General features: G+C 44.7%; 1 protein-coding gene across 1 annotated transcript; it reads right to left on the bottom strand.

Moving 5' to 3' along the window:
- Positions 1-3,608: 3,608 nt before the first annotated feature.
- FZD4 (frizzled class receptor 4) lies at positions 3,609-19,220 on the bottom strand. The gene is made up of 2 exons (XM_083170177.1): positions 18,272-19,220; positions 3,609-10,318 (listed from the first exon to the last, which is right to left on the bottom strand). Exons 1-2 carry the CDS (start codon positions 18,524-18,526, stop codon positions 8,990-8,992), a joined length of 1,584 nt encoding a protein of 527 aa, XP_083026303.1. The 5' UTR covers positions 18,527-19,220; the 3' UTR covers positions 3,609-8,989.
- Between the last annotated feature and the right edge of the window lie 845 nt (positions 19,221-20,065).

Raw genomic sequence — 20,065 nt, 5'->3', positions numbered from 1 at the left:
GGCCATTTCACACTTCAGGGTGCCTATTTGGCCTCTGTGGGCCATTTAACATTGTTTCCTATGGGAAATCGCGGGCATCGCGTCGGTCGCGTCGCACCCGATTTTTTAGTGCATTCAATGCCCGCGATGGGTGCCGTGCTAGATAAAGAGTACCCACATACTTGCCTACTTTTGAAAACTAGTTTCAGAGAGGTTATAGTTGGTAGTAAAATTGCTGTTATTTCGGGGAGTCTCCTGCAGAATGCAGGAGGGTAGGCAGCTATGGCTAAGCATGATCACCCCTCGCCCGTGTGTACGGGGCTTTACTCTGTATACGTTGATGAATGCTGAGTACAATACAATTCATTCTGCTCACTGTATGCAAACTTTAGTATCACTCATCCTGCTCTCTATGGGGTAAATCCTAGTAATGGCAAGCAATTTGCCAGTGTGAATCATAGGTCGCCCTTTACAGCGTCCGGATTTCATACACAAGCGCTCGCTGCCCCGTAGAGCAGCGCGTAATTTTGTGCAAAGTCGAGCTGAAACCGGCCTGCGATATCTCACACCCTTTGCATATAATAGGATCCACCCCTAAGTTGGATGTAATTTCCAGTGGTTGTGATTATTCTGCTCAGTGCACACTACAAGGTGAACCACATAAAATTCCCATCATCTGTTCTTCATCTAAATAACTGATAAACAATAAGTCAGGTGGCTTATTATATTGTGCATCTTGAACCAGCAGGTGGCGTACAGTGCATCTTGAACCAGCAGGTGGCGTACAGTGCATCTTGAACCAGCAGGTGGCGCACAGTGACTGCCATGAATTGCAGTGGCAAACTTTTAAAGATTAGTCGGGTTACCCAACCCACATCTGAAACCACCACCGGATAGGACAGGTAAGTTTGGTGTATAGAGATGATTACTGACAGCAGAACCGATAGAGGGGCCTTCTGTGCCTGACTGTAGCGTCCTCCCTCCCTCCTTCCCCAGCCACCGTAACACTCTGCCATTCCTTCTCCAGTTGTGACTTTCCTTCACTGGAACCGTATATTACTTTTTGTACAGCTGCTGTGGCCACTCAGATAATGACAGGATGTCTGCTACAGGGCTGACGGGGAAAGGTCATAGAAAAAATTATACGCCATGTGCTATTATGATTTCCCTTTATATTGTGTATGAACCCCCATATATATATAATACATGGAAATTCAATTAATGATGTCACTGCTATGAATTACAGTCTGAGGACTAATATATTACACCCAGGACGGTATGATGATAATAGAATTAATATGAGGGCACACCCTCCCTAAGATTTGGAGGCGGCAGCAACAGGAGGCACTACAGAGTTGCCCATAGCAACCAAGCAGCCTATGGGGTTATTCAATCTATGCCAATATTTCCCGACAGGCGGAATAGCGTCACTCACCTATTCAATTAACGACAACATTGAAGGGCGACAGATCTGACATTTTTTTAAAACCGCGGCTGTTACAACCAATCCAGCCCCAACTTTCTTTTTCAAACACCTCCTGTAACATGGCAGTTAGGGGCTGAATGGCTGGTGGTTTGTTTATCTCTGTCCACTTTATCTCTCTCCAAGGCTTAGTACATACATAGAAGGCTTACTTACTCAGGACCCTATTCTGGTTACGGCGGCCGTGAGTACGTACATTCCGTATCAGCGTACGTTTGCCGTATGCGGCTGTTGAGGTAAAGTCCACCCACAAAACAGCCGCATAAGTACGGGCACAAACACCGACAAAGGGGAGTGGCGTACAATTGAGCGTACGCCAACGTACACGGACGGACCAGCCCTTACACTCCGACAACTGGCGTACAACAGAGCGTACGCCACCGTTTACGGACGTCTCTCGTCTGTCTTCCCGCCGACTTCTTGCGGCGATCTGAGCGTACGCCACCGTTTACGGACCTCTCTCTCTCGTCCATCTTCCCACCGACTTCTTGCGGCTATCTGAGCGTACGCCACCGTGCACGGGCGGCTCGCTATTGTTTTCAATGGAAAACTCAGCTTATGTCACCGCTCGTGAGAGTGAGCGTACGTCCGTGTACGCTGGCATACCCTTCACATATATGGACCTGCAAATCTTGCCTTTCAACTATAATTAAGACAATTAATTAATTATTCTAATTGTTATTCAATTATTGTTTTCTATTAACTCAATTGTCTACCTTAATGAACAGCCTAAAAATAATACATTTTAACCCTCCTTACATGTATATATTTTATGTTCTAAGGTTGCATTTTAATCACTATCTATGTGTCCCCACATTGCAATTTTCTTTTAAATAAAGTTATGGTAGTGTTTGTGTGTATGTACTAAATTATGTTCATAATTAGTGTTTTCCGAATTCCGAATTTTAAACTGCTGTTTAAAGTATATGAAAACACTTTCTGAATGTGTGTAAATGGTTTCCAAATAACTACCTTGGCATATATAAGCAGGTCTTAAAAAGAATCTTAACTAAAATGAAACCAACCTTTACATGTAGAGAAGTGTAGAAAGATAAGCTTCCAATGTGTTTGAGGGCTGTGTGTGGCTTGCAGGTAATGAAATAATGGTTTGGACTTAATAGACTGCAGCATTGCTTATTACATTCAGGTGTATGTGTTTGAGTAGTAATCAGTGTTAATTAGCAGACACAGGCGTCCGCTCTCATGCGGTATCTGTAGGGGTGGTCTGAGGTGGCGGTTGGCGTCCGCCTGTTTTGTGTCCGAAATGAACGGTGCTTTCTCCGATCGGGCGGTAGTAGCAGCGTACATTTTTTGTGCACACCCCCGTGTACGCCCATGTTTATGCCCAGTTTCCCTCATTATTTTGGCCGCTCCCCTCAACACGCCCCTATGCCGCCCACGTACTCTTGCGGACAGGTTTTTTTGCACGGAAAGACCCGTCCGTGAGCATTGTGGAGTCGTCGCATGCGCACATCAAAAAAAAAAACAGGAACGTACGCTTACGGCCCAGCCGCCCGAACCAGAATAACCTCCTCAGTGCTGCGATGAAAAACAGGCAGCTCCGGGCTGAAGCTGGCATCACACACCATACCTCCCAACAGGCCGTTCCCGCGTCCTGCCCGAGGCCAGCAGTGTCCCGCAGCAAGGGTGGGGGGAGGGCTGTTCGGAGTCCCCCCTGTCAGCTGCTGAGCAGAGGGGCTGGGGGCATGCCCCCGCAGTGTCAAAAGAGGCGTGACCTCGCAGAAAGACGCACTTATAGGCCATGCCCCCTTTACAGCTAGCCACACCCCTAATTTCGTGTCCCTCTTCAAAGAGCCTGAGAGTTGGAAGGTACGACACACCCCCCCCCCCAAAGCCATTTTGACATGCGTGCATTTTCTCCGACACTCCCAGCATTATTTTCGCATGTCCAGTGTTTTTCTTGCCACTCCCCCCCCCCCCCCCCAAAAAAAAAGGTTTCCACCCCCACCCTCTTTCAATAACCTTGCGAACGGCCAGTTAACAGAACTACAGTAGTTGCAGGAGTTCATCGCAGGACAGCACCACACATGCGCACTGTGAACCCTACACATGCACAGTGTACTTTGATAAGCTACCCCCCACACACACACACCCCAACCCCCGCAGAAAGGAGAAGACACAGATCTAAGCAGATAAAAATGTGCTTTATTTTTCTTTTTTTGATAAAAAAATTAAATATAAAAAGGATTTGTACAGTGATAAATTAGAAATTTACAAGACATATCATTAAAGACATATACAAAATATAACACCCATATAAAGCAGTGTCTATTTCCAGAGGTTCACACATTCATGTCTAACATGAGTATAGGACTTGTACCTGGAGGCGTTCGTCGACATATCAGTTGTTTCGGCGGCAGGTATTATAAACAGCGCGAGGCGCGTACAAGGCACCGCGCCATTTCAGCAGAAGTAATCAGACTTCCTGAGGTAAATTTACTCAGATGGGAGTTCTAGTGAAGATAGGATGTTGCTACGGGCAACCAATCAGCATCTACTTCTTATTTAGTATCTTCTAGAAGATAATATATAGAATCTGGTTGGTTGCCCATAGCAACATCCCCTCTCCAACAGAACTCCCATCTTAGTAAATGAACCCCAGTGTATCTGCCAGACTTCTAAGGCACAAAATGTTTTCATTATTTTTTTTTATTGTTTCACATTCAGGAGCATATGTATCAAGCCTTGGGTGGGATCTACTAAAGGAATTGTGCACCCAAAAGCCAGTTTTCATATGTACTAAGACCTGGACTCTTCGGTGCAGGGGGTAACCTGGTGCAACCCCAGAGAAACTTTGAGTTTTTTTCTGCATCCTTCCCGAAAGGGATCTAATCAGATCCCTCCCAGCACACCTGCATCCCTCTCCTGTGGCCGCTAATCGAAAGAGCTGTCCATTGTAATGCAAATCGCATAATGTGGGCTCCGGAATATATTCCACCACTGGAAAAGGCCCCCCCCCCCCCAAGACTTCAATGGAGAAAAAAGTAGACCGAGAGAAATTAGCAGCCAGTCAGCTCCTAACTGTCTTTTTAAACACAGCATTTGGGACCTGTTTGGCTGATACTTCATCTCTGTCCACGTTATCTCTACCCATGGTTTAGTAGTCGACCAGCTCCTAATTGTCATTTTTCTATCACAGCCTGTAAAATGGCAGCCAGGAGCTGGTTGGTTGGTTCTTTATTTCCGTCCACTTTAGCTCTCATCGAAACTTAGTACATAGAGCTCTTTCATCTTTCTTCAAGGTATGATACATATCCTCCCATGATACATTTACACGCAGAAAAGACAACACCTATATTAAACAAATTGTGTACATCTATGGTACAATTTTGCAGTTTGTGTAGTCAAATTAAATAAGTACAATTGTTTGTGCTCAACTAAAGATCGCAAGTGACAAATAATTCATGCTTTTATTGAGGCGCCAAGTTCTCATATTTTCATTGCCGATAACGATTTTTATATTTTTCCCCTACTAGCTACTATAAAATAGCACGTCTTTTTATTCACCCCAGCTGCCACTATTATACCGGATGACGCAGGCCTACGCGTATACCGCATCTTGGCTGCTACAACTGATCAGATGTAACACAGCGAATGCCGCTGCTGCTATTAGAAAGTCTATGGGGTCGTGCTCAATTATAAGCTAATGGCGTTGACCTTATATTTGTTAAGAGGGAAAAAAATGCACAAATCCACCCTTATAAAAGACATAGTAAATTGTTCCTTTTTTTTTTTCAAAAACAATTCAACATTCCCATGAACCGGATGATGTCATAATATGCAATTAGTGTCAATCTAGCAAATAAAAGCAATTTGTAGACACGAGCCCTTCGTCATTAAAGCCGCAGAGGGTTTTTCTTGGTCTGGCAACAATTTTTCCCCGAAGCTTACTAGAACTTCAAGGACATATTACGGCAAGGATGAACTGGAGGGACCCACGAAGCAAAACGGTAACAGAAGTTGGCAGTGTGTAACTGGCGGCCATTTTAGGTCTTTGGTTCTGCCATGGCAGACTATTGTACTATTGTTGAACACATAATACCATGTAGTACAAGTTGCTGATATTTCATTAGAGAAGAAACTAGTACAACAAAACAACGAGCTCATCCTACAGTTTTGTAAAAGGGCAGCTGTTGGTTGCGCCTAGCAAAGTCGGCCATTTTGTGGCTTCCTGTAAAGCAGGGAGCACCATAACACCTCAGAAAATGGGCAGAGCTGGTGTACATGATTCCTTCCACTGAGAAGACAGGGCAATCACAGTGTCACCAACAATAGTGTGACCAAGCCACCTGTAATTGCCCTTGCTTCACACTCCAACAAGGTAACAGAAGTAGTCAAGTATGGGCTGGATTGATATATTTGAGAACGTAGCCTATTAATTAACTTTGAACCTGTGACATCATGTTACCGATCCCTACTGAAATTATAGGTTTCCCAAAAATAACACACTTTTAACAGATTAACTGGCCTTTTGGTTACAGATGGATGGATATAGGTTTAAGGTTGATTCGTCTAGGACGTTCCTTCAAATAGCAGGTGTGATATATTATATCAACCCGAAAAACTCATGTCAACTTTTTTTCTTGTTGACCCTTGCCATTTCGGCCTTTGCTTGTGTTGCCCATTTGACTGCGTTGAACATATCCATCAACCTAATGACAGTTGACCCAGATAATTGTCTGTCAGCCATCCCGATACCTCAAATAACGAATAAAGCATAGAGTAGTCTACGACTATGAATAGTGTATGAGCGTTCTCTCTTGTGCGGTGGCGCTGAGCAATGCGTTTTGTGCTAGTGGCAATTATTATTTAAAAACACTCTGTAATCACGCTATATTGTAATCCTTACCGACTTGTTTATTACTAGACTCCATCTACTGATTAACGGCCCAGCTGTCCTCTGAGGAATGCTCTTCCTTAATTCCCTTTATAAAAGGCACATTAATTGGAAAAGACACCTAGGTGAATATGATATAAGAGGTGAATACGTCTTTAGCTACTAAATTCTTTAGCAATAAAAACTGCCAAAGTCTTAAGTTACTCAGTATGGATCACATATCAAAGAATTTTGGTGGGTGGAGGGTTGAGGGGCCCATGCTTCACAAAAGAAGTCTGATTCTTATTTCAAACTACAACCATATATCATCCAAAGCAGGTATACTCATAGCGAGTTGAAAGGTCAGATTCAGTTAAGCTGTGCACCCATTGTGGTCGCTGGGTTCTGCTCATACCCCCGCAGGCTGCCAGCAGAAACCAGCTACTGTGGTTGGAGGTACTGCCCACTTCTCAGGAAAGAAAACTGAACTACAGATGTAACTAGACTCATCGTTGCTGCACCAATCGCCAATTGTCTACTTCGCTCCTGCGGCTCATAGAAAAGCATTGAACGTCAACGTTGCGTGGTGATTCCAAGCCGCAACATACAATCAAGCGGGCCTGAATCGCGGCAAAGATGAGTGCAGCTACATCTGTATCCTCAGGGAGGGTTCCCCAAATTTCAGGAGTCTCTCAGACATTCTAGGTGATTATAAGAAAAAAGGGGGTCTATGAATCTGTTGAGGCAGCGCTGAACTGGTTGCTAGGCTACCAATCTACGCAACCTAGCAACCAAGACTGAATCAGGCCCATAGAGTACTGCATGCATGTACTCATGCTATGCACAGTGCAGTTTAAACTCCATCATATCATTATATTATATATTATAACATTTTAGGGATAAATCTTTAAAACTTTGAACCGTCTTTGGGAATTAAGGAAAGGCTGCTTTTATGCACTAGTTGTTCTTATCTTCAGCCATTTTGAACATTTGAAGAAACTGTAGGTTTGGGTACTTTTCTGTTATACAGCATATGGGCAGCTGTGTTATGGGTGAACTATTTCTGAGAAAGACAGTTGACATTAACGAGGCACGAGGCACCGAGGCGACAAATATTACCATGTAACTGTACCTCATGAATCAGGGGAGACACAGCAAACTTTTAAGAGAGGTAAAGTGGACCAGTTGCCCATAGCAACCAATCACATTATATCTTTCGGTACTTCTTTACTTTCACGGCGCCAGCATGGCGCCGCGCGTCAGAGTCCCCTTGCGGGTCTCGCTTCGCTCGCCCACGCTGCGGGCTCGGTGGCTCGCTACGCTCGCCACGCTAATTAAAATCAACTCCGTGCCAACATGGATAGTGGAGGTATGAACTATCCATGTTGGCATGGCGTTAACTTCGTTTATTTTACTTAGTTTGTGGCGAGCGTAACCCGGAAGTAGCGCGGCGCCATGCTGGAGCCGTGAAAGTAAAGAAGTACCTATCTTTCATTTCATAGACTTTGATGTGGACAATGCCTCCATTTTATCACTCGGTTGGATAGGCCGCCTTCCCGCCAGTACTGGTTCCACTTACAAAATGGCCACCACCACAGTGCACTTTTTTTTTTTCTTCAGCAGCAAAACAAAGATTAGGGTCTAGATAGGGGATCAATTGTTCAACATGATAATACTTTTCTTTTTACCTTATAATTCACAAAGGCAACACATAGAGTATACTTATTCTATATATATACAGAGTCAGGTAGCAAATAGTGCATTGGTTTTTCATTCCTTTTAAATCCATAGGAGCCTATATATTTCTATATATATTTTCACTTTTAGTGCATAATGAACTAAACACAGAGAATTTCATGGAGCAGCTGTTATTGAACCACCTGATATTAAACCTCCTGTTTTTTCGAGAGCTCTTGAACGATCGAGTACTAGAGCAAGTAACATGAATACACAATCCAAAAACAGCAACATGTCTGGACTACATCTCCCATGATGCACCACCAGGAGTCAGAGTGCTAGACCGCAGACATTTCTGTAGCCCTTGAGCTGTGATTTAGTTAAGTAACAACACCCCAAAAAATGAAAATATCTTTTACGACGGACTATAGTCAAAGACTAATTACAGCTTCCAGTGTTCAGCGGCTTCTCTCCTCTTTTTTTACTAAGTTAAACTTATTCAAATGCACCTTGGGCAATGTTTACATAGTGGTGCTACTCTGCCAAACACTGGATGAAATGTGCATGGCGCCTTTGCCCTGCCTTGTCGACGTGTCCCTTTGTTGATTGGTTCTCTCGGGATGCAGCCTTCCAATCGTGTACAAGATTTAAGACTTAACCACAATGTAACCTAAAACATTTGCTTTGATGCAGCACCGATATATCAAACAAAAATGACTCAGGATACGGCTCAGCGTTGACAAATCACACAGAGCTGTAGAAATTGAATTTCCTGAGGCCATTAATTTTTACCTCTTGGTCGGCCTTTAAGTCTTAAACCAAGGACAAAAGGAAACCACCGTTCCTTTCCTCAAATTTCAGTGCACTATTAGATTTCAGAACGTACATCCAAAGGAAGTTTTTAAGGTTAGCCAGCGGTGTGGGGAGACCTACGTCTCCAGTAACAGCAAGTAAACTTGATTTATGACAATGTTCTCTTTCAAAATGAAAGAAGATTCTTTGCAAACCACCAGCTATACCACAGTCTCGTTCCCTTTGCCTGGCTTTACCCATGCATCGGCCCTCTTCTTCCGTTTTACTTTTCCCGAGTTCACTAATCTGTTAGAACACTTCTGCCATGTATGTAAAGTCTTGGCTGACCAGATCCACATGCCAGACGTGATGCCCACCAAAAGGGACATGAAGATCTTGAGCATCTCCACCGCCATGTTGGAGTCATCGCCCGTGTAACGGAAAACAGCCCAGTTGGAGATCTCATAAAAATAGCAAGCTATCACGCAGGTAGCCGGGACAGTGTACAAAACAGAAAAGACCCCGATTTTGACCATTAGTCTTTCTAACTTGTCAGTTTTCGTTCCGTCTTTTTGAAGATTGGACCTAATTTTAAACAGGGCCACAAGGCCAGCAGCTATAAACAGAGTACCAATCACCAGATAGGTGAAGAGCGGTGCAACAACGAAGCCTGTGAGGGCATCAATGTTTTGGTTGCCAACGTAACATAGGCCGGTCAACTCATCGGCATCTACAAGTCTCATGATCAAGATCACAATGGTCTTCACCGCTGGAATGGCCCACGCGGCAATATGGAAATAGGAGCTGTGCATTTCTATAGCCTCGTGTCCCCATTTGAGGCCAGCTGCGAGAAACCAGGTCAATGTCAAAATAACCCACCAGATGGAGCTAGCCATTCCAAAAAAGTACATCAGCAAGAAAATAATGGCACATCCTGTGTTTTTCAGCCCTTCCTGAATAAGAACAGGTTCAGCCGCCTCTTCAAAATCACAGGATATTCTTTCACGGCCCACGATTAGCCTCACAATATAGCCGATGCTGTAAATGTTATAACACATGCTGAGGAAAATGATGGGTCTCTCAGGATAGGAGAATCTGGATGAGTCGATCAAGAACGTCAAGACGGTGAATGCGGTGGATATGAAACACAAACTCGCCCAAACAGTCATCCAGATGTCGGTAAATTCCTTGGATGGTCGATTGTAGAGTCCCGCGTCATAGCCGCACTTCAAGACGCAGTTCATGCTTCTTTTAACCCAAGTGTACTGCTCGGAATTCGGTCCAAATGCGTTGCAGTCTTCTCCAGGCTGAAGGGACGTCTTACTGTGTAGCGGTACGTCTTCATCTCCCGGGCCCTCCATGCACATGTGATTGTGGTCATTTTGGGGAGGGAATTTGCTGCAGTTTAAACTATCTGGCCAAGCAAATCCAAACTCGTTGAGGACAGGTTCACAGCGTCTCTTGACCGAAAGGCACATGCCACCGCAGGGACCAATGGGGATGTTAATCTTCTCCGTGCACATCGGAAAAAACACAGAGCAAAGGAAAAACTAAAAAAAGACAAAAAAAAGTACATTAGCAATACAAACATAATAATAATCAACAAAAACATATACATTAAAAAGAAATATACAAAATCAAGAACACATCTAATATATTACAAGAAAGCATTTGAAAAATAACAAATAATCTTTACTAGTTTTCAAAGATACGTAAATTAGCTATCCAATAATTGATGATTAAATAAAAGAATAGTTCTATCAAATGCTAAATCCAACTTTAATCCGGTATCCAGACAATGCCAAGGTGGAGTCAGATGGTGGACTGTCACTAGATCGACATTCACAAGGTCAATATTGACAAATGCCGACACATGCAAATTGTCGACTTTAAAAAGGTCAGCATGTGAAAAGGTCAACACGGGTTTTTAAAAAAAAAAAAAAAAAGTGTATGAAATTTTTGACTTTTTCATACTTTAACATGCGCGCAGTCTGTGATCGGGAACGGTAAAGTGTGCCGAGCACAGTGGAAGCAGACTGGGGGGGGGGGGGGTAGATTTATTAAGCTCGGTGAAGTGATAAAGTGTCTGGTTTTTATCACCGGACAATCATCTCCTAACTGTGAAGTTACAGGCTTGGTTTGAAAAATTACAGGTAGGAGGTGATTGGCCGGTGATAAAAACCAGACACTTTATCACTTCCCCGAGCTTAATAAATCTGCCCCTGAGGAACTTGGCCCAAACCATGGTGAGTGTATCCAGCCACGCTAGGGGACGCAGTACACTAATTGTGGGTCCAGGTGCTTAGTTGTCGACACTGACACCAAAACAACTTGAAAAACTCTATCATGTGTTGACATTTTTCCATGTCGACGTTTTGCTTGTGTCGTCTATTTGTCAATGTCAATTTTGTGCATTTTGACATATTGCTGCCGACCTGATAACGGTCAACCTATGCCCTATCCCAATGGTTTCCAACATTTTTAGAATCATTGCAACCTAGAGTATCGGAATTATTTTCGTGGCACCCCTAGGCCAAAACTTTCTTGTATTGTACATGTATTAAGTAAATGATGTTTCTAAACCAGCCTTATAATCAGTTATGTGGTGAGGGACAGGATTCCGATGGTCCATATAGTTTATGATGAGAAGCCACTAGCTCTGGTTTTTCCTATTATATTGAGCAGTTATGAATGAGGCCCACAGTCTAGGAACCACTACCCTATACCTTTACTCTGCACTGTGCAAAGCAACATAGTTTAACAAAAGTTCCCAGGCGTGTGAGAGTTCCAAACTTTGCCCGGTAACAGCACCTGGCACCTTTTAAAAAAAAAGAAAAAAAAAACCACTTCTGAACAGTGACATTTTGTTTGGGAAACCTAAATACCCCCACTCTCATTCTTTAAGGGGCGCGATCCGTGGCCAGGATGAAAAGGCTGGGGGGAGACATGTAATACACGGGCTAATGTAAACGAAATACTTTTCTAATCAAGTTTGAGGTAAACACTGGTAAGGGCTCCTGAGTGAGTAACAATGATGTATTTTATATTTTTGTACGACCTTTCAACTTTCACCATTTATCCCTAAACCCTCGCAAAGCCCCTGTGTCTGGCAATCCACTGTATTATAAACTGTTTGTTTTATTTCTGATTAACTGCTGTGAATGATCATGTTTCTTATCAGCAGCCTTCCCACCCATAGGTAAACTGGGATCAGTAGACGGTCTCCATCTGGAGACTTTACTTAACGGACTCTTTGTTTAAATTTCCCTCTCCTTCCAAATCTCGCTTCTCACTTTCTTTTATCCTCCAATTCCATAAGCAATTATCTCAGAGATCTCCCTAATGGGGAATTCAATACGCCCTGTTTCTTTAACAAGCTGAAATTAGCAGGGACTCTAATCAGTCTCCCACAGAAAAAATCTGCAGAAAATGACAAGTAAACAGATCAGCCCTCACATTCCTGCTGTGCAGCCTGTCACTCAGACCTGAAATCCTTATATCAACAATGTGAGCAAAGTGTCAGCGAGAAGCACTGCTCCCAGGCACCATTCCACCACCTCTATGCCAAGGATCTCCCTGCTGCTGCGCCAGTAACTGGCATGACAGGCGGAGAGAGACAACTGCAGGTGGCGCTCAAAAAGTTCCCAAGTATAGACTGCATTTAAGACGTGCACCAAGATAATGCCCAACTACAGGCTGCACAAAGATAATGCCCAACTACAGGCTGCACCAAGATAATGCCCAACCACAGGCTGCACCAAGATAATGCCCAACTACAGGCTGCACCAAGATAATGCCAAACTACAGACTGCACCAAGATAATGCCCAACTACAGGCTGCACCAAGATAATGCCAAACTACAGACTGCACCAAGATCATGCCCAACCACAGGCTGCACCAAGATCATGCCCAACCACAGACTGCACCAAGATAATGCCCAACCACAGGCTGCACCAAGATCATGCCCAACCACAGGCTGCACCAAGATAATGCCCAACCACAGGCTGCACCAAGATAATGCCCAACCACAGGCTGCACCAAGATAATGCCCAACTACAGGCTGCACCAAGATAATGCCCAACTACAGGCTGCACCAAGATAATGCCCAACTACAGGCTGCACCAAGATAATGCCCAACCACAGGCTGCACCAAGATAATGCCCAACCACAGGCTGCACCAAGATAATGCCCAACTACAGACTGCAGCAAGATAATGCCCAACTACAGACTGCACCAAGATAATGCCCAACTACAGACTGCACCAAGATAATGCCCAACTACAGACTGCAGCAAGATAATGCCCAACTACAGACTGCACCAAGATAATGCCCTACCACAGGCTGCACCAAGATAATGCCCAACTACAGACTGCAGCAAGATAATGCCCAACTACAGACTGCACCAAGATAATGCCCAACTACAGGCTGCACCAAGATAATGCCCAACTACAGGCTGCACCAAGATAATGCCCAACTACAGACAGCACCAAGATAATGCCCAACTACAGGCTGCACCAAGATAATGCCCAACCACAGGCTGCACCAAGATAATGCCCAACCACAGGCTGCACCAAGATAATGCCCAACTACAGACTGCACCAAGATAATGCCCAACTACAGACTGCACCAAGATAATGCCCAACTACAGACTGCAGCAAGATAATGCCCAACTACAGACTGCACCAAGATAATGCCCTACCACAGGCTGCACCAAGATCATGCCCAACCACAGGCTGCACCAAGATAATGCCCAACTACAGACTGCACCAAGATAATGCCCAACTACAGGCTGCACCAAGATAATGCCCAACCACAGGCTGCACCAAGATAATGCCCAACCACAGGCTGCACCAAGATCATGCCCAACCACAGGCTGCACCAAGATAATGCCCAACCACAGGCTGCACCAAGATAATGCCCAACCACAGGCTGCACCAAGATAATGCCCAACTACAGACTGCACCAAGATAATGCCCAACTACAGGCTGCACCAAGATAATGCCAAACTACAGACTGCACCAAGATAATGCCCAACCACAGGCTGCACCAAGATCATGCCCAACCACAGGCTGCACCAAGATCATGCCCAACCACAGACTGCACCAAGATAATGCCCAACCACAGGCTGCACCAAGATCATGCCCAACCACAGGCTGCACCAAGATAATGCCCAACCACAGGCTGCACCAAGATAATGCCCAACTACAGGCTGCACCAAGATAATGCCCAACTACAGGCTGCACCAAGATAATGCCCAACCACAGGCTGCACCAAGATAATGCCCAACCACAGGCTGCACCAAGATCATGCCCAACCACAGGCTGCACCAAGATAATGCCCAACCACAGGCTGCACCAAGATAATGCCCAACCACAGGCTGCACCAAGATAATGCCAAACTACAGACTGCACCAAGATAATGCCAAACTACAGGCTGCACCAAGATAATGCCCAACTACAGGCTGCACCAAGATAATGCCCAACTACAGGCTGCACCAAGATAATGCCCAACCACAGGCTGCACCCCGATAATGCCCAACCACAGGCTGCACCAAGATAATGCCCAACCACAGGCTGCACCAAGATAATGCCCAACCACAGACTGCACCAAGATAATGCCCAACCACAGGCTGCACCCCGATAATGCCCAACTACAGACTACACCAAGATAATGCCCAACTACAGACTGCACCAAGTTAATGCCCAACTACAGGCTGCACCCCGATAATGCCCAACTACAGACTACACCAAGATAATGCCCAACTACAGACTACACCAAGATAATGCCCAACTACAGACTACACCAAGATAATGCCCAACTACAGACTACACCAAGATAATGCCCAACTACAGACTACACCAAGATAATGCCCAACTACAGACTACACCAAGATAATGCCCAACTACAGGCTGCACCCCGATAATGCCCAACTACAGACTACACCAAGATAATGCCCAACTACAGACTACACCAAGATAATGCCCAACTACAGACTACACCAAGATAATGCCCAACTACAGGCTGCACCCCGATAATGCCCAACTACAGACTACACCAAGATAATGCCCAACTACAGACTACACCAAGATAATGCCCAACTACAGACTACACCAAGATAATGCCCAACTACAGACTGCACCAAGATAATGCCCAACTACAGGCTGCACCAAGATAATGCCCAACTACAGACTACACCAAGATAATGCCCAACCACAGGCTGCACCAAGATAATGCCCAACTACAGGCTGCACCAAGATAATGCCCAACTACAGACTGCACCAAGATAATGTCCAACCACAGGCTGCACCAAGATAATGCCCAACTACAGACAGCACCAAGATAATGCCCAACTACAGGCTGCACCAAGATAATGCCCAACTACATGCTGCACCAAGATAATGCCCAACTACAGGCTGCACCAAGATAATGCCCAACTACAGACAGCACCAAGATAATGCCCAACCACAGACTGCACCAAGATAATGCCCTACTACAGACAGCACCAAGATAATGCCCAACTACAGACTGCACCAAGATAATGCCCAACTACAGGCTGCACCAAGATAATGCCCAACTACAGGCTGCACCAAGATAATGCCCAACCACAGGCTGCACCAAGATAATGCCCAACTACAGGCTGCACCAAGATAATGCCCAACTACAGACTACACCAAGATAATGCCCAACTACAGACTACACCAAGATAATGCCCAACTACAGGCTGCACCCCGATAATGCCCAACTACAGACTACACCAAGATAATGCCCAACTACAGACTACACCAAGATAATGCCCAACTACAGACTACACCAAGATAATGCCCAACTACAGACTGCACCAAGATAATGCCCAACTACAGACTGCACCAAGATAATGCCCAACTACAGACTGCACCAAGATAATGCCCAACTACAGACTACACCAAGATAATGCCCAACTACAGGCTGCACCAAGATAATGCCCAACTACAGACTACACCAAGATAATGCCCAACCACAGGCTGCACCAAGATAATGCCCAACCACAGACTGCACCAAGATAATGCCCAACCACAGGCTGCACCAAGATAATGCCCAACTACAGACTACACCAAGATAATGCCCAACTACAGACTACACCAAGATAATGCCCAACTATAGGCTGCACCAAGATAATGCCCAACTACAGACTGCACCAAGATAATGCCCAACTACAGGCTGCACCAAGATAATGCCCAACCACAGGCTGCACCAAGATAATGCCCAATCACAGGCTGCACCAAGATAATGCCCAACTACAGGCTGCACCAAGATGATGCCCAACTACAGGCTGCACCAAGATAATGCCCAACTACAGACTGCACCAAGATAATGCCCAACTACCGACTGCACCAAGATAATGCCCAACTACCGACTGCACCAAGATAATGCCCAACTACAGACAGCACCAAGACTTACAGTCTTGCAAATCATTCAACCAGCACTGGCACATATTTCTTTTTTGCACCACGATAATGCCCAACTACAGGCTGCACCGAATGTGCCCAACTACAGACTGCACTGATAGTTCCCAAGTACAGACTGACCTCTGAAAGTGCCCAACTACTGACCGACCTCTATCCAAAATTGACAAACTAAAGATTCACCTCCAAAAGTGCCAACAATGTATTCTGCCCAAATATTTGCCAACTATAGACTGCAATCTGCAAGTGCTCAACTATATATTGCATCCTGAAAGTGCCAATTATAGGTTGCACTGAAGAACCACTCAAGTACTGTATATTCTGTACTCAAAAAACTAACCAAGTATTCAGTATATTGCACTCAAAAAAGTCCCAAGCTGAGATTGTGCCAATAGATAGTGCTCTAAAGTACCCAAGTATAGATTACTCCCAAAAAGTACTCACCTACAAATTGCACTTAGAGACCATCTATAACCTGAACTCTAAAAAGGGGGCACTGACTGAGCCCAACAAATATTCTCCTATATATTCAACTCAAGAGCCCCTGACAATACTTCTCAGCTATAGATAACAAATCTAAACTGTATCACTTTTACGAAAACACCATCTCATATATATATATATATATATATATATATATATATATATATATATATATATATATATATATATATATATATATATATATATATATATATATATATCTATATCTGTGTACTGCCATAATCCACTCATTATTAACATTAATAAATAAAATAATGTACATCGTTTGCAAATGTACAGTGCAACGTAATAGGTATTTATAAAGACAGTGATGCAAATTCACCTGAAACTAATTATTTGCCATTTGGACCCCAGCAATCAGCCACTGCAGCCCTATTATTTACTGTAAACAGTGTCTTACAAAGACCTCAATGCATACACTCATCAGGAGTCAAAATCCGTAGATTGGGCTGTTCTTTGTTTAAGTTAATAAGGAATGTAAATGCTTCTTGCTGGGGACCTCCATCCAGTCCTCTTAAATCCCTTTAAAACTATAAAGCTGCCCAACTTTGACGGAACTTTGCGGAAAGTTGACGCATTTCGAGCAATATCCTTTACAGCGCAGCTGAGCTGTTAAATGAACGATTTGCGATGGAGCATTGTACGGGAATATTCTGAGTTGTTTCCCTATAGATTGTAAGCTTGCAAGCAGGGCCCTCATACCTTTGACTGTCTGTAAATACCCAGTTTGTGGTATCACTGTCTCCTATTGTAAAGCGCAACGGAATCTGCTGCGCTATATAAGACACTGTTAATAAATACATTTAGAAAGCTGAGCAGAACTGGGAGCCTTGCGCCTGGTCCGAAAGTAAGTGAATGTTTGGAATCACTAGACTAAACTTCAGACCAGCGTTAATCATTAACACAAATGACATTCTAGCTAATGGTGGTTTTCTAGAATGACTCGTGACCATTTCCACCAGAAGCGAAAAACAGTTACACTGTATCACACAGACAGTACATATGAATGCACCCCATTGACATAACACTGTGGCAACGGGGGGGAACCGGAATTGTTTTACATATTGGTTATAATCCATATAAGCAGTACAGACAGTGTAATGGTTAGCATTACTGCCTCACAGCGCTGAGGTCATAGGTTCAATCCCTAACTGTGCGGAGTTTGTATATTCTCCCCGTACTTGCATGGGTTTCCTCCGGGTACTCCGGTTTCCTCCCACAATCCAAAAATATACTGGTAGGCTAATTGGCTCCCAACAATTTAACCCTAGAATGTCTGTGTGCATGTACATGTGGTAGGGAAAATAGATTGTAAGCTCCACTGGGGCAGGGACTGATGTGAATGTTCAACTATTCTTTGTACAGCGCTGCGGAATATGTGTGCGCTATATAAGAAACTGTTAATAAGTAAAATAAATAAATATAAGCCACCTATGGCTTACATGGGTCTGCTGCAACCTGTAGTTCCACAAACGTTAACATTTACTAATATAGCGCCAGCATATTCCATTGCGCCGTCCAGTTTTGCTCCGTGGTGGCGACGATGCGCGGTACCCACCTGTAGCTGGCTGGAGCACCCATACTGTATGAGGGGGGTGAAGGTGGTGAGTTGCAGCTCCGCATCAGTCTGCAGTTCGTGCCCAGCCAGATTGGGCATCTTGGTGACATTGTAGCCAAGGTTTTGGCACATGGTGATCTTAATGGGGTCACATCGCCTTTCTTCTTCATCTCCAAAAGAGCAGACCACCTCCAGCAGGCAGCACCACAGAGGTAAGTACGCAATGACCGACCACAGCTTGGCCCTTGGTCCCATCTTCGAACGGTTCCCTTTAAAAACTTCAATCCAGGGCAGCCCGGTTCTCACATGTACAAAGCAACCAGATCAGTCTGACTCTGGAGCTCTCTCCTCTTTAGTTGAGGGGAACGAAAAAAAAAAAAAGATTTAAAAAAAAAAGTTTTTAGAAACTTATTACAAACTTTTTTTTTCTTCTATAAACTCCACTTTGCAGATCTCCGGCCGTTGGGTGTAATCCAGCAAATTACCATGCAAAAGCACAGGGTAAATGATAATTCCCAGGAAGATGTGGTCAGCCTGTCTCCCTGTCTCATCCAGCCTGCTCTCTCTGAGCTGCTCTCTGCTGCTGCTTAACTGTACTGACTGAGGGAGAGAGGAGGAGACCTGGGGAGGGAATAATGGGCAGGCGGCTGCCTCCATCCCACATACAGTATCCATGGAGGCTCAGTTCAGGCAGGTTCTCATGTTTCCTCCTATTCAGCTCACCCTGGGCTCTGTGCTTTATTAACCCTGGCGGTGCCGCAGGGGGAGAGAGTCCCACCCTCCCTGCTCTGTCTCCAGCTTGACCTGAAGGGTTAACGAGGCTTCCTCCGTTGTGCGGGGACTTTCTCTCTGGAGACTTTCACACTGGTATCAGATAAACCACACAGACTGTAATTTAGGGATTCCTCAAGGATTTGGTCTGGTTTAGGTTTGTGTGTGTGTATTTGTCCTGCACTCATGTTACACTGTGTGAAAGGGCTGGCGGCTACTTTTACTTGAGGGTCAAGCCGTTCACACTGCCCCACAGCCCTGAGATTCTGCCTGTTGCCTGGCATCTGGTGCCACTCATACGCTGGGACACGGTTACTAGGTCAACACTGATATTGTCGACAGGGTAGGACAGTCGACACAATCATTAGGTCAACAATGGGAAGTTTGACAGTCAAAAAGTCGACACTTGATATAGTTGAACATGGATACGGTTGACAGGGTTGGTAGGTCGACACATGGATTAGGTCGACAGTCAAAACGTCGACATGAGGTTTTTCGCTTTTTTTTTTAGCCGACATGTGCCGACAGGCCGTATTTCATGCCCTACCATCCACTATGGTGTGGTGGAAGAATGCGATGGGACCCGGTGAAAATCGAGCTTTTGACTGTTGACATTCTCTTTGTCAACCTAAGGCTTGTGTTTGGAAGGTTGTGCAACTCTGTTGACCTCAGCCCTGTCGACCTTCAGTGGTTGACACAATGCATGTGGGCCTAAATAGGGTCAACCCAATGACCCATACCCATACAGTTGCCATTATGAATGTACATCTGCATGATCTAACACCTTGGGGAATGTATAGTAAGAAAGCAAAGACGCGTATAGGCGTAAATGCAGATGTGCGCACGTCTTACACATCCGTCTTCACCGGGAGGGGCAGAGGAATGGAGGGGCTGTCTAAACCCACCCATACACTTGTGCGATTTTGTTTGACATCCAAATCGATCCGATGCGCGGCCATGTGCCCATCAGGTGGGAGTCGGCGGTTGGATGTGATGCACATAATATAGATGGTACGTGCAGCA

This window comes from Crinia signifera, chromosome 2 (assembly GCF_055691185.1).
Source record: "Crinia signifera chromosome 2, ASM5569118v1, whole genome shotgun sequence".
In the NCBI taxonomy this organism is placed as follows: Eukaryota; Metazoa; Chordata; class Amphibia; order Anura; family Myobatrachidae; genus Crinia; species Crinia signifera.
The sequence above is the reverse complement of the archived record's forward strand: the minus strand, read 5'-3'. Positions and strand labels throughout refer to the sequence as shown.